This window comes from Pelecanus crispus, chromosome 5 (genome assembly GCF_030463565.1).
Source record: "Pelecanus crispus isolate bPelCri1 chromosome 5, bPelCri1.pri, whole genome shotgun sequence".
Lineage (NCBI taxonomy): Eukaryota > Metazoa > Chordata > Aves > Pelecaniformes > Pelecanidae > Pelecanus > Pelecanus crispus.
In genome coordinates this window covers 41,435,633-41,454,384 of record NC_134647.1, presented here as the reverse complement: position 1 = coordinate 41,454,384, position 18,752 = coordinate 41,435,633, and the positions used below count along the sequence as shown (strand labels likewise).

Here is an 18,752-nt window from a genome sequence, read left to right as displayed (position 1 = left end):
TAGGTCTCAGAAAAGCAGGAACACTTTCTGAAAGCAGGTTCTCATTTCAAGAAAATGGATATTTGCTAGTTTATGATGATGTGCCCCACTTCAAAAGCTAATGCTCTCCCTCGATGTGGCCACCTTAGTTCTGTGATTATTTTGAGGGATAATGTGTGTCCGGTAACTCAAAAAAAAAAAAAAAAAAGCAGCACGGTAGAACTAAAAATAAAAATTAGGAAAGATGGGAATTAGCTCACCACAGCTCACCTCAGTTGCCAGGTCAGGTTTCAATTTCCAGTAAGTTTTCAGCAGGAAAGCTTGTAAGCTTGTGTTAATATATCTGTGAGCATTCCTCATACAGAGGAATAGAAATTTCTTTGAAAACAGATACCTGACATCACAACTATGTGCTTTCCTGGAACAAAGCATGTGCTGGATCTGTACACTGCCTACTGAAAGAGTCTTCATCCCAAGTGAGAGACTACTGCTTGCATTTCAGTAAAGATAATACAACTGGTTTGCAGTAAGTGGAACCAGAGCTTGGTGCTCAACTTGCTGAAGAACTCTTATGGAGACCTGTGGATGTTCAGCTTAAGATGTTGGAAAACACTATAGACTACTTCACACTGATGTTTGTCTGAAGAGTTGCTTTCATAGTTCAGGAACCACAGCAGACTTTTAGATTAATAATCCCTTTGCCAAGACAGAGTATGCCTGAGAGGCACGAAAATGGTTTAGCAACACAACCTTGATACACAATCTGAACTTCAGTGCTGGCCCAGGCGCTGTACCAGAATGGGGGACACTGTGCTTTGCTCACTAGCAGCTTCCTGCTTGAGAGCCACAATTACAGTGCATGCTCTCTGCTTTACAGTATTCCTGCAAACTAGGGAAAAGAGACCCCCCCAGAGCAGCAGCGATGGCTATGGGAAGAAGACAGGAGAAAGAGGATGACAAAATTTGTATACAGGAGGGTTACATTAGATCACCACGCTGAAGAGCCCATATAGTTAAAAGGGGTTCAAAGCCTAGCATTTCCTTTTTCACTTTTCTTTTGTTCTCAGAATTGATTTTGGACAGCAAGAAATAAAGTCAGAGAAAGAGGCTATTAAATTTATTTTGAACAGAATATAACCACACCGTTTTTTCCAAGTGAGGTGTTAAAGATTTTAACCTTGAGTCACCAGCAGTAGAGAAAACATCACTTAGGGTTTCCTATTTCCAACCTGTACACTTATGTTACACCTCACCTTCTCCCCTGAGCAGAACATTATTTCTGCTGAATGCAGCAGTATCAGCTTACAGGCAGCGTTGCTCAAAGGAAAAAGAAAAGTTTTTCACTCCCCAAAAAAGCCATTTTGTTAAGCCAGATGTTCCACAAAATGGCACGACAGCCTTCCAGCCCGCTCTCCTTGCGGGGACGGGCCTCTCAGCCCCGGGCCGGGCTCCCCGCGCTGCCCACCGCTCGCAGCCCCCGCCTGGCCCGGCCCGGCCCGGCCCGGCTCGGCCCGGCCCGGCTCGGCTCTTTGTGGCGGCCGGGCCGGCTGCGCTCGGCGGGGCGTCGGCGGCCCCCGCCCGGCCCCCGGCGGCGCCGAGGCCAATGGGCGCCGGGGCGGCGGCGGCCGCCCCCTCGCCGCGCCGCCCGCCCTATATAGCGCCCGGGCGGCGCCGCTGTCCCGTCTGTCGGGCTGCCTGCGAGCGGCGCCGCTGCCGTGCCGTGCCGTGCCGTGCCGTGCCGTGCCGTGCCGTGCCGTGCCGTGCCGTGCCGTGCCGTGCCGTGCCGTGCCAGGATAGGATGCCGGGCCGCGCCGTGTGGCGGCTGGCGCTGCTCGCCCTCTGCCTGGGGGCTGCAGCGGCGGGAGGTGGCGGCGGGCAGCGCCGCGGAGGCAAGAGCCGGCGGCAGGTGCAGACCACCTCGCTACCTCAGGGCACCCCCGCGCAGGGCAAGCGTGAGTACCGCGCCGGGATGGGGTCCCGCGGGCAGGGCAGGGCAGGGCGGAGGGCTCGGCCCGGCGCCCCCGCGGCGCGGCCGGGACGCGAGCGTTGCCCCGAGCCCCCGGAGCGCCGGCCCCGCTGCGGGAGCCCCGGGGGGCTGGCTGGCTCTCTCCCCCGGGGGAGCTGGCTCTCTCCCCCGGGCTGGGCAGCTCGGCCCGTCGCTGCCCCTCGGGCGCGGCGGGACCCGCACACGTGTGGGGGCTGCGGCGCGGCGGCCGGTGCCCGTGGCAGGCGCGGTCTGCCTGTGCCGTGCCCCTTCCCTCCCTGCCTCTGCCCTCGGTAACTCCAAACTTTTCCTTCTCCTCCCCTTCTGTTTCCTCCCTCCGCCTGTCCGCCCCCCCCCCCAGAGACCTGTTTTGACAATGGAAGATACTATGAGATAAACCAGCAGTGGGAGCGCACTTACCTGGGAAATACGCTGGTCTGTACCTGCTACGGTGGAAGCAGAGGGTTTAACTGCGAAAGCAAGCCTGAACGTAAGTTGGTGGTCTCTTTCTGTCTGCATCAAGACCCCAGAATGGCTTTTGATGCTGAGTAAGCTAAGCCTTGTACTGAGTTATAACTGGCAGACCCGGTTTTCAGCTGAAGTTTGGTACTTAGGGTCAGTAACGGATCTACACTCAGTTACACTGAAGATCTGGCTTGGGATTTTAAGAAATGCTTTTCATTAGCAATGGGCCTGCCACCAGAACCCTGAGCCAAACATCACTCATCTCTCTGGAGGATTGGATCTAAACGTTAATTTTGGAGCCAACCTCTTCTTTATAATGAACTGAACTGACTCCTGGACTCGCACGGGGAAGTTCAAATCTGGAGTCACTTTGCAGCTCTGGCTCTGTGCTGTTTGATTGCTTCACCCCAACTTTTCATAGCTGTGCAGTGTCGTCAGCTTGTTTAAAAATATTTCAACTCGCAACTTTCCACAGCCCCCCAGCCATGCTGTGAGCTTTCTATAATTGAGTGTAAAATGAGATTGTTTAGTCTTCTGCAGAAAAAGTTTAGGTAACAGAAAGAACTTTAAATGCAATGTCTGCTGGAAGATGCATTTCTCTGGGATACAATGCAGTTTAGATAATCAGATGTGATCTGTCTGTATTTATTGGTGTGAAGCCACTGGTTTGCCATAACTCCTTTATGTTGCTTTGGAGATATAAGAGAAAAAATGGTTCCTGGCTGACAGCGTTCATGTAAGACAGATGGGAGCAACCCAGCAATCTGTTTTGCAAGGCTTGTGTGCTGCCTGCCTTATGGCTAGAGTATTTTAAGGAGTACTCAGTCCCCTTACTCCTCCATAAAAGGGGGTTTAATCTAGCTTTCCTTCTCCTGCAGGGATTCCCAAGTTTTACAGTTTCGAAGCCCAATAGCAAGTTTCGCTTGTGGAACAGTTAACTTTATCTGTCTAGTAGTGAAGAAGGTTGTTCTGCTGCAGATCTCAAGTCTGGTGGCAGCACTAACATAACCATTCTGTAATCACTTACTCATGCACAAGTATGAACAATTCACAAGTAGTGCTGTGGACTTCGGTGGGACCGCTGTAGAATTTGGGATTAATATACGCAATTTTTTTGCCAAGTCAGAACGAGGAGGATTAGCATGACCATGCAGCTTCTAGGAGATGTTTGCTCCCCCCTGTCTTCTGTGCTGTTGTACTTCAAACAGCTGGGATTGATCCATTCAGGGCATGTGTGTCCATGTGCCATGCTCAACTTCTGGCTCACTGCGGGAGGGAAGCTGAGCTTATTCAGCATTGTGAGGACCTTGAGGGGGGTGAATTTCACCCAACTTCCTCTGTGCCGTTCCATCCCGGGAAAGAAGAGGAGACTGATAGCATTTTTCTGCAGAAAAAAAGAGCATCCGTGTGAGGAGACAAGGAATGTGTGTTTCTGTTGACTCTACATGTTACTGGTATGGTTACATGAAGTTGATTTTTCTCCCCTCGTAGCTGAAGAGACTTGCTTTGACAAATACACTGGATCCACTTACCGAGTAGGAGAGACATACGAGCGCCCCAAGGACTCCATGATCTGGGACTGTACTTGCATTGGAGCTGGACGTGGGAGAATCAGCTGCACCATTGCCAGTATGTATAAGAGCCTATTACTGCAGCTATTGTTCCTTACTGTCATACTTTCCAGGGCAACTGGCACAATATTCCCAATGCCCATTAGCTAGAGTTGGGGGGGGGTTAATCTAAAGCCTGTTAAAATCTTGGAATTGAAAGTCCTTGCCCTGTGTACGTACATTTGCACAACCAAATTCCTCTTTTTATTTAAGAAGTACTATGTGTTAAAAAAACGTAGGCCAAAAATTACTGTTGGTGTCCAGCCATACAGGTTGGTACATTTACTATATATAAGAGTGTGTTACATCTTCACAGGTGCGTTTATGAAAGTAGTTTTTTGACTGGAAAAAAGAGTGAGGGTCTGTTCTGTAGCTGGTGAGTCAAAATAACACCATCAGCATTAATGGGACTACTCTGAATAAATAAATAACCACCTGAGAGCCAGTCCCCCTGTCCTCCAAAAATGTCATGCCAACACGTGTCCCTGAGGGAGCTGGGATTTGATATCCAGACACCAGCTCAATGTGTTTCTGCAACTCCTTTTTCACCAGCCTGACCCATGCTTTCCCCTTGTTCCTCCCTCTCTTCTCTTGGTCCTTTCTCCCCAGCTCTCCCTTTCATGTCTGTGTCTAGAAATCCTTTCCTTATTGAGTCACTGAATTGTTCACAATTTCCCTTCAGTTCATAATTAGACTTTCTGTGAGCACAGATGAAGATGACTGTGTGTCAGGACTTTTAGACTGAGATTTCAAAGTCCCTGAGGCACCTTTTGAGAAAAGGCTTGTTCTTAAAAGTATCCGGTTTCTTGTTTAAGACACATACTGATCCTAGTGGCATTGCTACAGAGGACTCAAAAGCCAGCCATCATTACAGTATGGAAAAAAAATGCATTGAATCTAACAAGTAGAGCTGAAGCCCTTCTGAATTTAATGGCATTTTATTGGGCAGGGATGATAAACGTTGTAAGAAAAGAAAGAGTCAGTAAGGAAATTGCAAACATAAGAGCTGTCTCATTTCCTCATCATCAACCTGGTTTAGAGCTCACTGGAGAGTCTCATTGACTGCAACTGGCTTTGAATCAATCTTCATACCTCTTAGATTCCTTGCCTTCATAAATGAGCCAATGAAACATTTTAGTGGCTCCTAATAAATGACCAGCTATGTGTTTCTCCTCTCTACCTGGGAAGAAGACCCTGTGTTTGCAAACTGCCCTTCAACATGTTTCCTTCCTTGGGCCAAGTGGTGGGTCCAGACTGCCTCAGAGCTGTGGGGCACCAGCAGGCCGCGAATCTGCCTTTCCAGGGCAGGGTTTCCAAACCCATGAGGACTGATGTCCCACTGGGGTGTCACACCAAGCACCTCCTTATTCTCCACATGCTGGCCTGGCCACCGTGTCCCTCACACTACATAGGGTTGGCCACTGAGAGGCCCAAGCGGTACCACCTCAGAACAAGATGGAGGCAAACCCTCCCTCGCCCAGCCCTCAGGCTGTGAGTGGGGCCAGAGGGAGAAACAGCACCTCCTTGCACCCCGGCATTCCCCTTTCACCAGCTGGGTCTCAGTTGTGGTTTGAAACCTGGAGGGGGTTAGCTGAGGAGAGGGGACGAGGGCCTGGGAGGCTCAGAAAATGGCGGGTGCCATTTTGCCGGCTGGAGGAGGAGGAGACCGTGGCCTGCCCCACTCCTCCTCACCACCTCCACCTCTACCCCAGCTGACGCCCTTCGCCCCCGGCTGGGGGGCCCTTACCTTATCCCCGCGAGGCTGTCCCCGGCGTGGCCCCTCACCTCAGCTCCCCTCTCTCCCGCTGCAGATCGCTGCCACGAGGGTGGCCAGTCCTACAAGATCGGCGATACCTGGCGCCGGCCCCACGAGACTGGCGGCTACATGCTGGAGTGCGTGTGCCTGGGCAACGGGAAGGGCGAGTGGACCTGCAAGCCTGTGGGTAGGTGGCGGCTCCCTTCTCCCGCAGCACCATCAGGGTGTATGGCCTCATCCTCCTCGTCTTCCCTGAGGCGTCCCCATGTGGGAGAGCCCTGGGTAGACTCTTGTCGCCTTCCCTCTGCACAGCCGAGCGATGCTACGACAACACGGCCGGGACATCCTACGTGGTTGGCGAGACCTGGGAGAAGCCCTACCAGGGCTGGATGATGGTGGACTGCACCTGCCTGGGGGAGGGCAGTGGCCGCATCACCTGCACCTCCAGAAGTAAGTGCTGGCCTGGCACCCGCTGGCTGCTCCATTTTATTTGTCTCATTTATTTTTCAAATCTGTCCTGCGTCAAAAAGAAAAGGTATTCCTTTTTCTACCCTGTTGCAAGCGACAGTAGTTCTAGAGGGATGGCTGTCGCCTGAGAAGGGGTGGGAAACAGACCCCTTGGAGGCGAGAGGGGAGTGTTTTGCACATCCCAGTTGCCATTTGCAGTCTGGGGACGCACAGAAGAGGTGGTGACAGAATGGCTGGATTATTTGGGGTTTTAACCTGCTTTAGAGAGAAAGGTTTAAGAAATCTGCAGGCCAGCTGAGTCACAGTTGCGCATCCCCCAGGAAGTTGGGGGAATTGCTTGATCTGCAGAATGGCAGAGAGTTTGGCCTAATATCTCCATTTCTGTTTTCTGAAGTAGGCTCCTGAGGGAGAATTAGGTGTTTTTAAAGATAAATAGTTACCTGCTCCAACAGCAGGATCTACCAGATTAAAACATCATCTTACTTTTTCTCTTTATTACTGTTTAATATGTATGTTAGCTAAAAGAGGGTTTGTTTTGTTTGCTTTCTCATCTTGCTCGTTAGTTTTTCCCACCATTTTATCTTCAGTGTAAACATGCTTCACCAGCACAGGTGACTTTTTTAGTTTTTACATCATTTAAGGACATTACCATAAATAGACATTACCGTAAATTTTCCATTTTATTTGTATTTGCAAAGCAAACAGGGCTTTTAAAATCCAAAATCTCGCTTGTTTATCTGCCTTCTGTTCCAATTTTGTTAGGAGCAAGCTCCATTGTGGAGATATCATGGTTTACACCAGTTACCTCAAGAAAATTTAACTTTGTACCTTACACCTTTGTTATGCAAGGTTTGAGAAACTCTTCTGTAGCCTTGAAATTGCCTCATACTCAGTTGCCTCAGGGCACACAAATAATGGCTTTCTGCTGATACAAATAGCAGACCTGTAAAGAACTAAAACGCTAAGGAGGGTTGTGATTAAAACTGAAGATCTGGAGAGACTTGGCCAAGAAATAGGCTGTAAAAATCAAACCAGCCCTGGCAACGTTAAGTCTGTTAAAAACACGTGGGGAGAAATCATTAAGTGTCAAATAGGAATGAATAAACCAGAATATGTTGTTTGTGAATTTTGGAGGAGTTATTACTAATAAAATGATTTGGCAGTACCTTTTCTCCTGTAACTCAGGTCTGCATTGTTGTATCGTAGGGGAAATTGCAATAAAATGACCTGTTTGTTCTTCATTTTGTTTTTCAAATGTCATCAAACAGAGAAATTCAAATTTATGTATGTAAAACAATAGTTGTAGCCCACAAAGTGGCATTATACTTCAGTATGTGCTGCTGTTATATATCTTTTATGGCCAGCGTTTTCCAGAATCACAGCTGACTCCTTGGGGGACATTTCAGCTTGTCATTGTCTAACTTGAGACTCTGAGTGTCCATAAGACAGGGTTTTTTTCACATTTGCCAAATTACATTATGAATACTTCACCGATTTACCACTCTTTTGGCAAATACTCAGTTTTTGGTCATTTTAGCTGCTGTGAATTAGTAATGTGTTTTCCACATTCATATTCTATCCCATGTGCTCTTTCAGTGGCAATCTGACATGATGCGTATGTCCTTCCACAGTTCTTCATAAGTCTATGTTCATTGATCCATGATTATATTTGAGCCACTGTATCAAGTTGCCCTTGAATGAGAAGGTAAAATGTTGTAATGGAAGAAGAACTAGTTAATCCATGTGGATCTGGCATCCATGTGGATCTGGCATCCAGACAAAAGTAGTTTGTTATGCTGTCCTTTGAACCCATTTACTCAGTTCATCAGGGGCTGTGGGTTATTAAAGACAACAGGGAGATTTAGAAAGTCTAATATTCCTGGTATGACATGAGCAGCTTATATTAACTTTATTGGAGCTTCATGCACACTTCTTTTGGAAGAAATGGTATTTAACATATTGCCCTCGAACAGGTTTTAGTTTCTTCCAGCTGAAGTAGAGCCCCAAACTTGAACTGTACCCTGTGTATAGTATGAAATGACCCAGCTACAAAGACTTCTGCTTTAAAAAAAATTAAAAATAGACATTAAAACATGTTTAAGCTTTAAAGGTGTATGCTAGACAGAATTGGTTTAAAATAGCCTTAAAAGTAACTAGCAGGAACGTTTTCAATACAGAGTGTGCTTTTTCACACTGATTTTGAACATAGCTTACTATGTTCATGCTGGGAATGTTACGATGCTAATTTTGACAATGGCTACAAAGTGAAATCGGAGTTCTGGAAATAAATGGGAATTTTTCCTTAGATTAAAGCATCAGGATTTTCAGATACTCTCAGCCTGTGCAGTTTAATGCAGGCTCTAGTGCATATGGGACTTGTAATAGTGGGCTGCAGAAAATGAGGTGGGCTCTCAATAAATGCTTTGAACTATCAGCTTGTTTGATAGCGTTGGTGGTTCAGTACTATAAATTGCACAGTGAAGCCATCCAATGCAGAAATAGCTAACAGCCATGTTCTTTATGCAGATAGGTGCAATGACCATGACACCAAGACTTCCTACAGAATTGGAGATACCTGGAGCAAGAAGGATAACCGTGGAAACTTGCTTCAGTGCATCTGTACCGGTAATGGCAGAGGTGAATGGAAATGCGAAAGACACACATCCCTGCATACGACTAGCACTGGTAAGTGGGGCATCATAGCGTCTAAGGTAGGGGAAGGAACAAGGAGTGGCACATTTTGAATGGGTAGGACTTGGTGCTGAATTGTGCCTTCCTAATTTGGGCATCTAGGAGTCTTGTCAGGGAAAGATCATCAACAAAGAGGGTCAGAGTTCAGGAGATGCTCCTTGTTTGTGCATGTGTAGATAAGATTAATTTATACCTTGTTTCCGTGCAGAAATGAGGCTTGCACATACAGATGTGATTGCCTGCACAATCAGTGCAGTAAATCACATCTAGAGCTGTGCATCCACAGGAACTATCTACTAGCTTTGTCTTGGAACCATGGCACTTCAAGTTAATATTTGAACTTTATGTATTCGCCTCAGGGTAACTTTGTTGAAATGTCCTTAATTTAAACTCCACTGAGACCATCTGGTTTCTTTGACAAGATAAATACACCTACTAATTGTTGAGCTTTAAAAAACAGAAATGTCAAGGAATGTGTACAATGCTATTTATTACAGGTACATTAGATTGCAATTTTGGTATGAAATATTACCTAGTTATAAGGTAGCATATGTTTTTTGCCCAGGGTTTGTTAAAGTCTTCAGCTTCTAAATTCTTTTTTGCCTTTTCAAGGATCTGGGTTTCCTTTTGGTGAATACAATGTAAAACTTCTCTGTTTTTCTTCAGTACCTACACTAAATTTTTCTTGGTAAATGACATTTAACTGTTCGGTACCAGCAGGTTAACTTCAAACTCTCAGAAGGTCTAAACTTCAAAATGCACAAAGCTTCAAGGGTGCCAGTATTTTGTGTCCATTAATATTTCCCCTATTTCAGCAGAGCTAAATTTGTGGAGATTCCTGTGGGAATCACTAGCAAAAATTTCTATAATGTACACAACAAGCCTCTTCGTCTTTCAGTATTATTCCAAATGATAATGGACCAAATCCTTTGATTCAAAGTTTAAAAATTCCAGAGTAAATGAATACATTTGTGTTTTATTTTTTTGTTTCCTATGAAAAATTCAAAATTAATCCTTTTTGCCTTATCTTCCTACTTCTTTGGTAGTTTTTTTATTGTCTTGTCACTGATCTTGATTTTTCTATTCTAGATTTGCTTCAACTAAAAATTTTTTTCCAAAAAAAATTGTTTTTAAACAGTTCCTGTGAAAAGCAGTTGACACTCTTAATCCTTTCTGAAGCCATTCTACATCGGTAGAAACCGGAGGCTATGATTAGCAGAACTGGGAGTTGTTCTTTTAATTTTGAAGTTTGCTAAGTGGAATAATTAAAATATGTCTAGGGAAGCTAAGAGAGTTGTGCCTTTGATCTGATGGAGTGCCTAAGGTTTTATTATCTCAACATCTAATTGAAGCATTCTGTTCTTTAGCTTTGCATGTAACATCTCACTTCTCTCCCATGTTCTGCTGCAGGATCTGGCTCTCCTAGCTTCACGAACGTGCAGACTGCATTGTACCAGCCTCAGCCTCAACAGCCCCAGCCTCAGCCATATGGCCAGTGCATAACTGATAATGGAGTGGTGTACTCTGTGGGTATGCAGTGGCTCAAGACACAGGGCAGCCAGCAAATGCTTTGTACTTGCCTGGGTAATGGAGTCAGCTGCCAGGAAATAGGTATGAGTTTGTGTTTAGTGCCTCTTCAGTCCAGTGAAATCTTTGGCAATGCCCTGCAGTTTAATTTCGAAGTAGAATCCTTTTGTGTGTGTGTATCAGAAATGTATTCTGAAGAAGGCATATTGGAGAAAGGTGCAAGGGGTGAAGAAATAGTTGTTCTCATTATTTGAAGCCTGGTTCTGTAGGGCAGAAACATTTCCCAGTGAGTTATATATAACCTGCTGAGGGAGAACAGAGCCCTTGGGGAGCAGCATTAATAACTTTATTCAAACCGAGCTGCAATAATATATGTTTGGAAAAGAATGTAAAAGAATGACACAGCTGCAGGGCTAAGTTGTCTGTTGCTGTGTATTGGCCCAGGTCCATGGCAGTCAGTGTGGGTTCACATCAGCCAGCAACTTGGCCCAGGGGCTCTATTGCTGTTTTAGAGCCCTAAGATTTGGGGATTGCTTTAAGTCTAATGCTGCGATTTGCTTTGTTTTAAAGCTGTGACCCAAACATACGGTGGCAATTCTGATGGAGAAGCTTGTGTTCTGCCTTTCACCTACGATGGGAGGACTTTCTATTCATGCACCACTGAAGGGCGCACAGATGGGCATCTCTGGTGCAGCACCACTTCCAACTTTGAGCAGGACAGGAGATACTCCTTCTGTACTGAGCAGAATGGTAAGTTGTTCTCAGAGGATCTTCACATGCACAGACGGAGGAAGGAGCACAGAACATAGGGACAGGCTGCCTGAACAATTCCGGTAGTTTGGAGGGACTCTAGGCATGCCTCAACAGCAAGGCAGTCCTGTGAATGGAGTGCTGTGTGGAGTCAGGGCACTTTGGAGGGTGCTCAGGGTGATACAGGTGTAGCCTTTGAGTCCTGTTCTCTCTCCTCTTCGCTGACCTTAGAACAGGAGTGCCTTGTCAGGATAGAGCTTTGGCCCAAAGGATGCTTAGACTCTGCCTTTGCTTGGCCGAATTGCTAGAGCAATGTCCATATTAGGTTGCGAAGAGGAGGATATCCATGGAGTACAGTTTGTGCAGTCCTCTGTCACTATCTAGCCAGGTTGCCATATATAGCAGTAATCTTAAGGTGATTTGTGATCACTGATCAAGAGCTGGTGCATGACTAATGCGGCAGCATTCCCTCTTGTCTGTGGATGGTCAGTATTCTCTTCACAGCACAGATCTACCTGTGTGGTTGCACTTCCTGGAAAGCCCATCAGATGTCCATGGAACAGTATCCAGGCAGCTTCTCTGGGGCCTGACCTTGGAGAGAATTTTTCACATTCCCACACGAAAATACTTCTTCTTACTCTGCATAGATTTTCTTTTTTTTTTTTTTTTTACTTTGTTCTACTTCAATTGGGTTTTCTCATAGAAGTCAAGCCTTTCTCTGCAGTGCGTGCAATATTCTTTCTTTTTTTAAAAAAACTCAAACAACTCAAAAGAAGAAAAACCCACTGTCCCTGACCACACACACATTCTTGTTTTAGTGAGGCTTCTTGTGATATACTGTGGGGAATGAGAAATATCAATATAGAAAAAACTCACCAAATACCTCCTTGTTCTCCAGTATTTCTAAAGCAGAGTTGCTCAAGGGGTGAGTAGTTCAGGTAGATTACAGCCCTCTTTCCACCGCTGCTTGCAACACATGAAGCTTCCAACCTGCAGGGAGGTTTTGACTTGTCCCATTGTACATAACTGAATTGTAACCCTTTTGTGAAGACTAAGGCTTTGCTTTAAGTCAAAGGGCACAACTGGGCAATAGCCTCAGTGAGATAATACAGGTATGCTGAGAACTGTGAGTTTATTTGATTCCCTGGGCCTTGGCACAAAGGGACTGCGAAGCCACTTCCCCAAACACATGGGAATTCCCATGGCTGGCTCCACAACTCCTTCCAAAGCAGTGTTTGAACTGAATTGACCTTGTGCAAGGCTCATGTTTCCAGATCTGAAATAATTAAAGCCAAGAAAAGAGGCCCATGGATAATATACAGGGTACATGTGGGCAAAATAGTGCTAGTGGCTTGTTTTTCAAGCTCTTCCCTGCATGCTAAGGGAGAGTGTAAGCTTGATTTGCATCTGTTTTCTTTTCACTTTTGTACAGTTTTGGTCCAGACACGTGGCGGCAATTCCAATGGTGCTCTGTGCCACTTCCCCTTCCTGTACAACAACCGCAACTACACTGACTGTACTTCTGAGGGACGGAGAGACAATATGAAGTGGTGTGGAACCACTGAGAACTATGACGCTGACCAAAAATTTGGTTTCTGCCCTATGGCTGGTAAGGCTGAGAACCATAAGGGGATTATGGAATACCTGTAAGTGGTTCTTTGAGCTGGAAAGTAAAGAGCTATCTGTCATTGGTCAGTTATTGATAACTTCCAATGAGATGCATCCCAGCCCAAAACCCTTCTAAGGCATTTCTGAAGTTTTGTTTTGTCCTTTTTTTCCCCACTGATCATCTCTAGCAGAGACTTAGGCAATGCCAGAAGGCGGCCATTTTCATTACTCCTTTGCTACAAGCCAGTGGTAGATTGCTTCTCAGGTGGTGCAAACTGGTGTAGATCCATTAGAGACCATTGGACTGTAGTGCTTTATAGCAAGTGAGGTTTTTATCTTGCATCTGCCAAAGTTTCTCCCTCATGGCTCGTCACTACCTCCTGCCTGATTGGTGGTTAGGAATAAGTCTGTACTTGTAATATCAGTGGGTTACCCTGAAAATGGCAGTAATGTCAAAATCGATATTGTGGTCCATTCCTACAACCCATGCACGTCTCCATGATGTCAGGAGGGGACATGTGGGAGGGAATGTGACTACAATTCTTAAATGAAAGGCCTTTTGTAACTAATGGCAATGTAGCATCTGAGCCCTTAAACAGCTTGTGGAACACGCAGGTCTTCAAATAGCTGTATTCATATAAAGGCATGTATGTAGCGAGAACCGATTCTTTCACACAGCACCCCTTGGACATTGTACAGAAGCTATTTCTAGTAGCTTTCAAATGAAAATTAAAATGAATGAGCCCCTACAAGGGGTCTGCACTTAGAGAATGTCATCACCCACCCAGCAAAAATGTTGTTCGAAATTGAGTGGGTGCCTAAAGCTGTAGATGTAGAAACCACTACACAGTATGAAGGAGGCATTGCAAATGGTCTAAGCCCTCAAAGTCTTGTTAATTCCGGCCACATAAAGTATCCTCTTGCTTCTCAACCAGCCCATGAAGAAATCTGCACAACCAATGATGGTGTCATGTACCGTGTTGGGGACCAGTGGGATAAACAACATGACATGGGCCACATGATGAGATGTACTTGTGTAGGAAATGGCCGCGGAGAATGGACTTGCATTGCTTATTCTCAGCTCAGAGGTACTGATTTTTGTGTTGATATTGCCAATTTAGTCTAAGTGTTTGGGTGGTGGGAGAAAGTGGTTTTCGTTTCCATCATTGTGAGTTCAAGCCCAGGCTCAAGAACTGTATATTACCAAGCTTTTCTTTGGAGTAGAAAGGGAATCTGAGGAACGTGAAGTTCCTGTCTTGTTTACATGCTGGAAAAGTACTATTTCAGCCTTTGCAGGCTAGCAAGCAGGGACAAAACTTGAAGAGCTTAATCAGGAGGTATCCCTACTTTCTTTTGTCTACATTTAGGATCAGTGCCACTGTGACTTTACAGTGAGCTCAGCAGAGGCACCTCCCCCTCTCAAGAACAGACAAAACTCCAGACTAGTCTGAAGCTTGAATGCAAAGCCATCCTGTTTTATTGTTCTGCAGTGAAATTTCCAATTCTTCTGTGCTGGATTAGCCCTTTGCTGGCTAATCTATATTAAAGTTGGCAGGACAGCACTGAGATTACTCTTTATTTATTTACTTATTTATATGAGTGACCCAAGTGGAGAAATGCTTAAGCAATACCAAAAAAAGAAGACTTAAAAGCACAGACATTCGATCATCCTACAGCTAGCTCACAGCATTGGCTTCGTGTCTGGAAAAGGCAGGGGGGTTGCTGTCAAGCAGCCAAGAAAGGACTCAACACCACTGCTGAAATGGGATATAATTTATAGGGAAAGGCTCACTCAAGGGCTTTGGGTTTGGTTTTTTTTATGCGTTTACTTCAGAATAGTGAGAAATGCACTGCTAAAAGTTCTGGTCTGTGAAATGCCTTTTTCCACATACACAGCTAGCTCTCTGCAGTTTCATTCTGGAGTTAAAGTGGTCTTTCTTGATGGGGGGCGGTGGGGTAGAGATACTTTGCTTTTTCAAAAGGCAAAGGTTATCTAAGTAGAGCTATTTAAACATAGCAGCCAGAGAAGGTCTTTAGCGCCCATAGGAGGGTGTGAGCACTGCTTAGTTTATCCTGATGCCATGCTCGTGGTGTGGGAAAGTATGATGGGGAATGAAGGCCTGGGATTAACTGAGTCACTTCCGCAAGGGCAGATGGTCTGTGATTGACTCTGGAACTGAACTTGGGTCTCTTGGGTCCCAGTTAACAAAACAATGTGCTTCTGGGGTGGTTTTTTTGTTTGTTTTGTCTTTCTGCTCCTTGCTGTGATTAGACTGGTGTTAGGAATTCTGGGCCAGATCACAGATTGACACATCACCATTGAACCTAATAGACCGATACTACTGTACTTAAGCATGGGATCTGGTTACTGTGTTTTGAGGGAATAGTAGATTAGTAGGTACAAGTAGCATCTTGGATATGTAATAGATTTGCTCCTGTCTTCAGATTGCTACAAAGTGTAGCGGAGATAACCAGCAGGATAACATCATGAGGATGTTTGTACCTCTTTGTGGTATCTTTATGAATTTGCATTAGCCCTTTTCTCCTTGTGTAGTTCTAATGATTTCAGACGGTACTCACCGAGGTATTCCAGTCTAGATCTTCCTAAAAGGAGGTAGTGAGAGAGTTAGTGTGCTATTTTAGATTTTTTTCCACATGTGAAATATGGAAGAACCAGGCAGTTCTGTAGTCTGAGTTGTGCATAGTACTTTGGACTGCATCCTACAGACCTCTTTTCTGCAAGTGTTGCTTGTACGCACACTGCTGATAAATGAACTCAGGAGCAGTGGTGTGTATGCAGCACTAATCTGTGATGATCACAGATATCAGGAGGGCTCCCTTTTGCATGAGTGGAGCTTGTCATGGTCAGTCTCTGTAAGCTGATCAAGAGGAGGGAACAATGTGCCGATTTTTTGTTAATGCTTAGAACTATTGCTGACAAAAGTGTCTCTGCTCTTTCTCAAACAGACCAGTGCATTGTGGATGGTATCACCTATGATGTGAACCAGACCTTCCACAAGCGTCACGATGAGGGGCACATGCTGAACTGCACGTGCTTTGGCCAGGGCCGGGGGAGGTGGAAATGCGATCCTGTTGGTAAGTCACCAGCTGTTCCTGCTTGCTGAACACAGACTGGCTGTGTAGGAACTGGCTATGGTATGGTGAAACTGATGTGTGAATTTGGACCCAGTCTTTGCCCACTTTCTGCCCTGAATTGCACAAATGCAAAAGTAGAAGTAACACTGGATTTGCTGGAGGGTAAGTGAAAGGGGATTCCTAGTTTTAAGGAGATAAGCTTGGGTTATCAGACATGCCACAGAAGAAGTTGATGATGATGCAGTAGTGATGGATTGTGGCAACATACCTCTTAAAATGTAGCAGGTTGTGGTAACAGGGCATATTAGCCCCACGCTGGGGTGATTTGGCTGAATTCTGGTACCTGAGCTGTCAGCCTAGCAGGCAGGGCACTTGGACTGAACACTGGTAATATGCAGCTAGGTACTGATGGTAGGATCAGTTTTCTTTCCTTTTTCTATCCTGAAATCTTTAGGTTTCCTCATTGAACTGAGAAAGGAGCACCAGCATGTATTAAGTTACCTTGGACTAAATTGATTTCTTTGGCTGCCCTTTGTTCTGGCAAAGAGAGAAAGCTCAGGATGAGAACATGTGTTAATAGCACTCTGGAGGTTAGCTAAAACCATCATGGTTCTCTGCAGGAATGAGGAGATTTCATCTCTTCTGCCTCCTCCCCTTCCCTAGTGAACCTTGATTGGAAGATAAGACCTGACTGTTTGGTTTGCAGTTACTAAATCCAAGAGAACTTCGAACTGTTGCCAAGAAAATCTGTTAGAAAGTACTAGTGCTTAAGTTCTGCTTTATTTACCATAATTTCTGTATAGGTTTACTGGAGGAACTTGGATTATAAAGCTCCTGAAAATTACTACTTTGAAAGAAGGGGAGGGGGGATGATTTCAGCTATCTGTAAAGGTGCAATTGGTTTAATTTTGTTGGCTCTCTCTAAACAAGGCTTCTGTTTATCCAAGCAGGCATAATGCTAGTTCTCATTGAAAATTTCCATTGAGCCAGATACACAGGCATAGGTCAGACTAGAAAGTGTTCTGAAGCGCTGGTACTGTGTTGTATTTACACTAGCTAAGCTGATTTCAGGATTTGATCTGTCCTCCTTTGGTTTATACACTGATAAATCTGGAAAGGCTCTGCTGAAAATTAATGGGTCACTTCAGACTTATAAAGTGTAATGGAATTCTGCTGAAGCCAGTAGGAATTTTGCCATTGATTTCCTTGAGAGCACCATGGTTTAGCTTTGGATGAGAGATGAATTTAGTTGATTGGAGCAGAATTGGGCTCAACAATAGATAGTTCAAATAAATCCTTTCTTGAAGGAACACCCCATTGACTTCAGTGGGAAGCTTGCCATGTGGATGGCCTGTATTTAACAGTATGTTAAGAAATGCATCACAGCTGAATTAGCCCCCTAGTATCTAACTTAACACATGCAGTGATACATCAAGAACCTTGATTTGAGATTCAATTTCTGTTGCCACTTTCTTTTTATGTAACTATATTTGCAAATAAACATTTGTTTTACATTTCTTTGTGTAAAAGTCTCTTGTGACTTATTCTTCTGTGTTTGGCATAGATTTTTCACTGTAGTTGCAGTGACATGCAGTGGTTAACTGTCTCTTTTGTGCCTTTAGATCAGTGCCAGGATTCAGAAACCCGTACCTTTTACCAAATCGGAGACTCATGGGAGAAGTACGTCCATGGTGTCAGATACCAGTGCTATTGCTATGGTCGTGGTATTGGAGAGTGGCATTGCCAGCCTCTGCAGACCTATCCTGGTAAGAAACACAACAGATGACTAACTCATCTGCTGAGTAAGATATGAGGAAAGCAATCTTTCCACCCCTCACCTGTTCAGATTTCTGTGCATTATTCCTTTTGGTTTCCTTTTTAAACAGAACCATTTCCCCTCCCTACCCTTGGCAGACACAAACAGGTGTCATGATTATAAAGAGGGGGCCAGGCTGTTACCAGTTATTCCTGAGGCCAGGGTTAGTTTAGATAATAACTATCGGTTCATACAACAACTCGGGTTTACATTGCCTCTTGGTATTTAGCGATAGCACACCCACAACCTTCGGTTTCTATTGCTTAAAACTCTTATATGTGTAGTCTTTCCTTCTCCACTCACTACAGAAGCAAAATCCACCATGGAACAAAGCATTTTTCCTGATCAATGCCCTGAAGAAATTAAATATTTGAACTTTCGTTTGCTTAGTCAGTTCCAGGAAATCTTTATAGGGACAGGCAATGCCTGTTTGTTGGCTTGTTCTGTTTCAGTTCCCTGAACAGAACATGATAAGGGGAACAACTCTACTTTCCTGTTTAAGGTTGCAACTACCACTGTCTTAATCTGAAAAAGATGAAATATTAAGGCTGTGTTGTGGCTTCCCTGTTGGGAGGAGAAGACTATGCTCAAGTCATTGGTTCCCCAACCCATGTCTGAGGATGAATGTGGAGGAACTGCGTAAAGATTGGATGTAGCAGCTTCAATGCTGAGTTGATTCTCTGCTTTTATATTAAGATAAGAAGCATCTGCCCACTTAGTAGCTGCAATGTATTTATCCCGTAAATGCACTGCAAGGTAAGAAAGGGAATGTGAGGCTCATTCAGAAAGAGGGTTTTAATATACATGATGCTGCTGTAGAAGGGGACTAGCTCCTTTGAAGTCTGTTGCAACTAAATGCTTCACATAAATAAGGCACCTCTTCTCTGTGACTTGCTTCATGCACATCATATAGAAGGTCTTTGCGACAGCACCCTATTGAACCTGACCTATACCCAGCAGCGTTGTCAATGAACCAACTGTGTTTCCATCCACGGCCGTACA

The 18,752-nt window shown here is 45.0% G+C and overlaps 1 protein-coding gene across 2 annotated transcripts in view; it reads left to right on the top strand.

The window, feature by feature from the left end:
* The first annotated feature begins 1,777 nt into the window (after positions 1–1,777).
* The window catches only part of FN1 (fibronectin 1), a 55,093-nt gene continuing 38,118 nt past the window's right edge, over positions 1,778–18,752 (top strand). Inside the window, exons 1-12 of one of the 2 annotated variants that reach the window (XM_075711642.1) lie at positions 1,778–1,931; positions 2,325–2,453; positions 3,920–4,057; positions 5,850–5,981; positions 6,107–6,244; positions 8,789–8,947; positions 10,364–10,564; positions 11,051–11,230; positions 12,663–12,839; positions 13,774–13,926; positions 15,806–15,934; positions 17,557–17,700. In XM_075711642.1, coding sequence (XP_075567757.1) covers positions 1,778–1,931; positions 2,325–2,453; positions 3,920–4,057; positions 5,850–5,981; positions 6,107–6,244; positions 8,789–8,947; positions 10,364–10,564; positions 11,051–11,230; positions 12,663–12,839; positions 13,774–13,926; positions 15,806–15,934; positions 17,557–17,700 — 1,834 coding nt within the window. Of the gene's footprint in view, positions 1,932–2,324; positions 2,454–3,919; positions 4,058–5,849; positions 5,982–6,106; positions 6,245–8,788; positions 8,948–10,363; positions 10,565–11,050; positions 11,231–12,662; positions 12,840–13,773; positions 13,927–15,805; positions 15,935–17,556; positions 17,701–18,752 lie in introns of those variants that run through there. The other variant, XM_075711643.1, reaches the window with a different exon arrangement.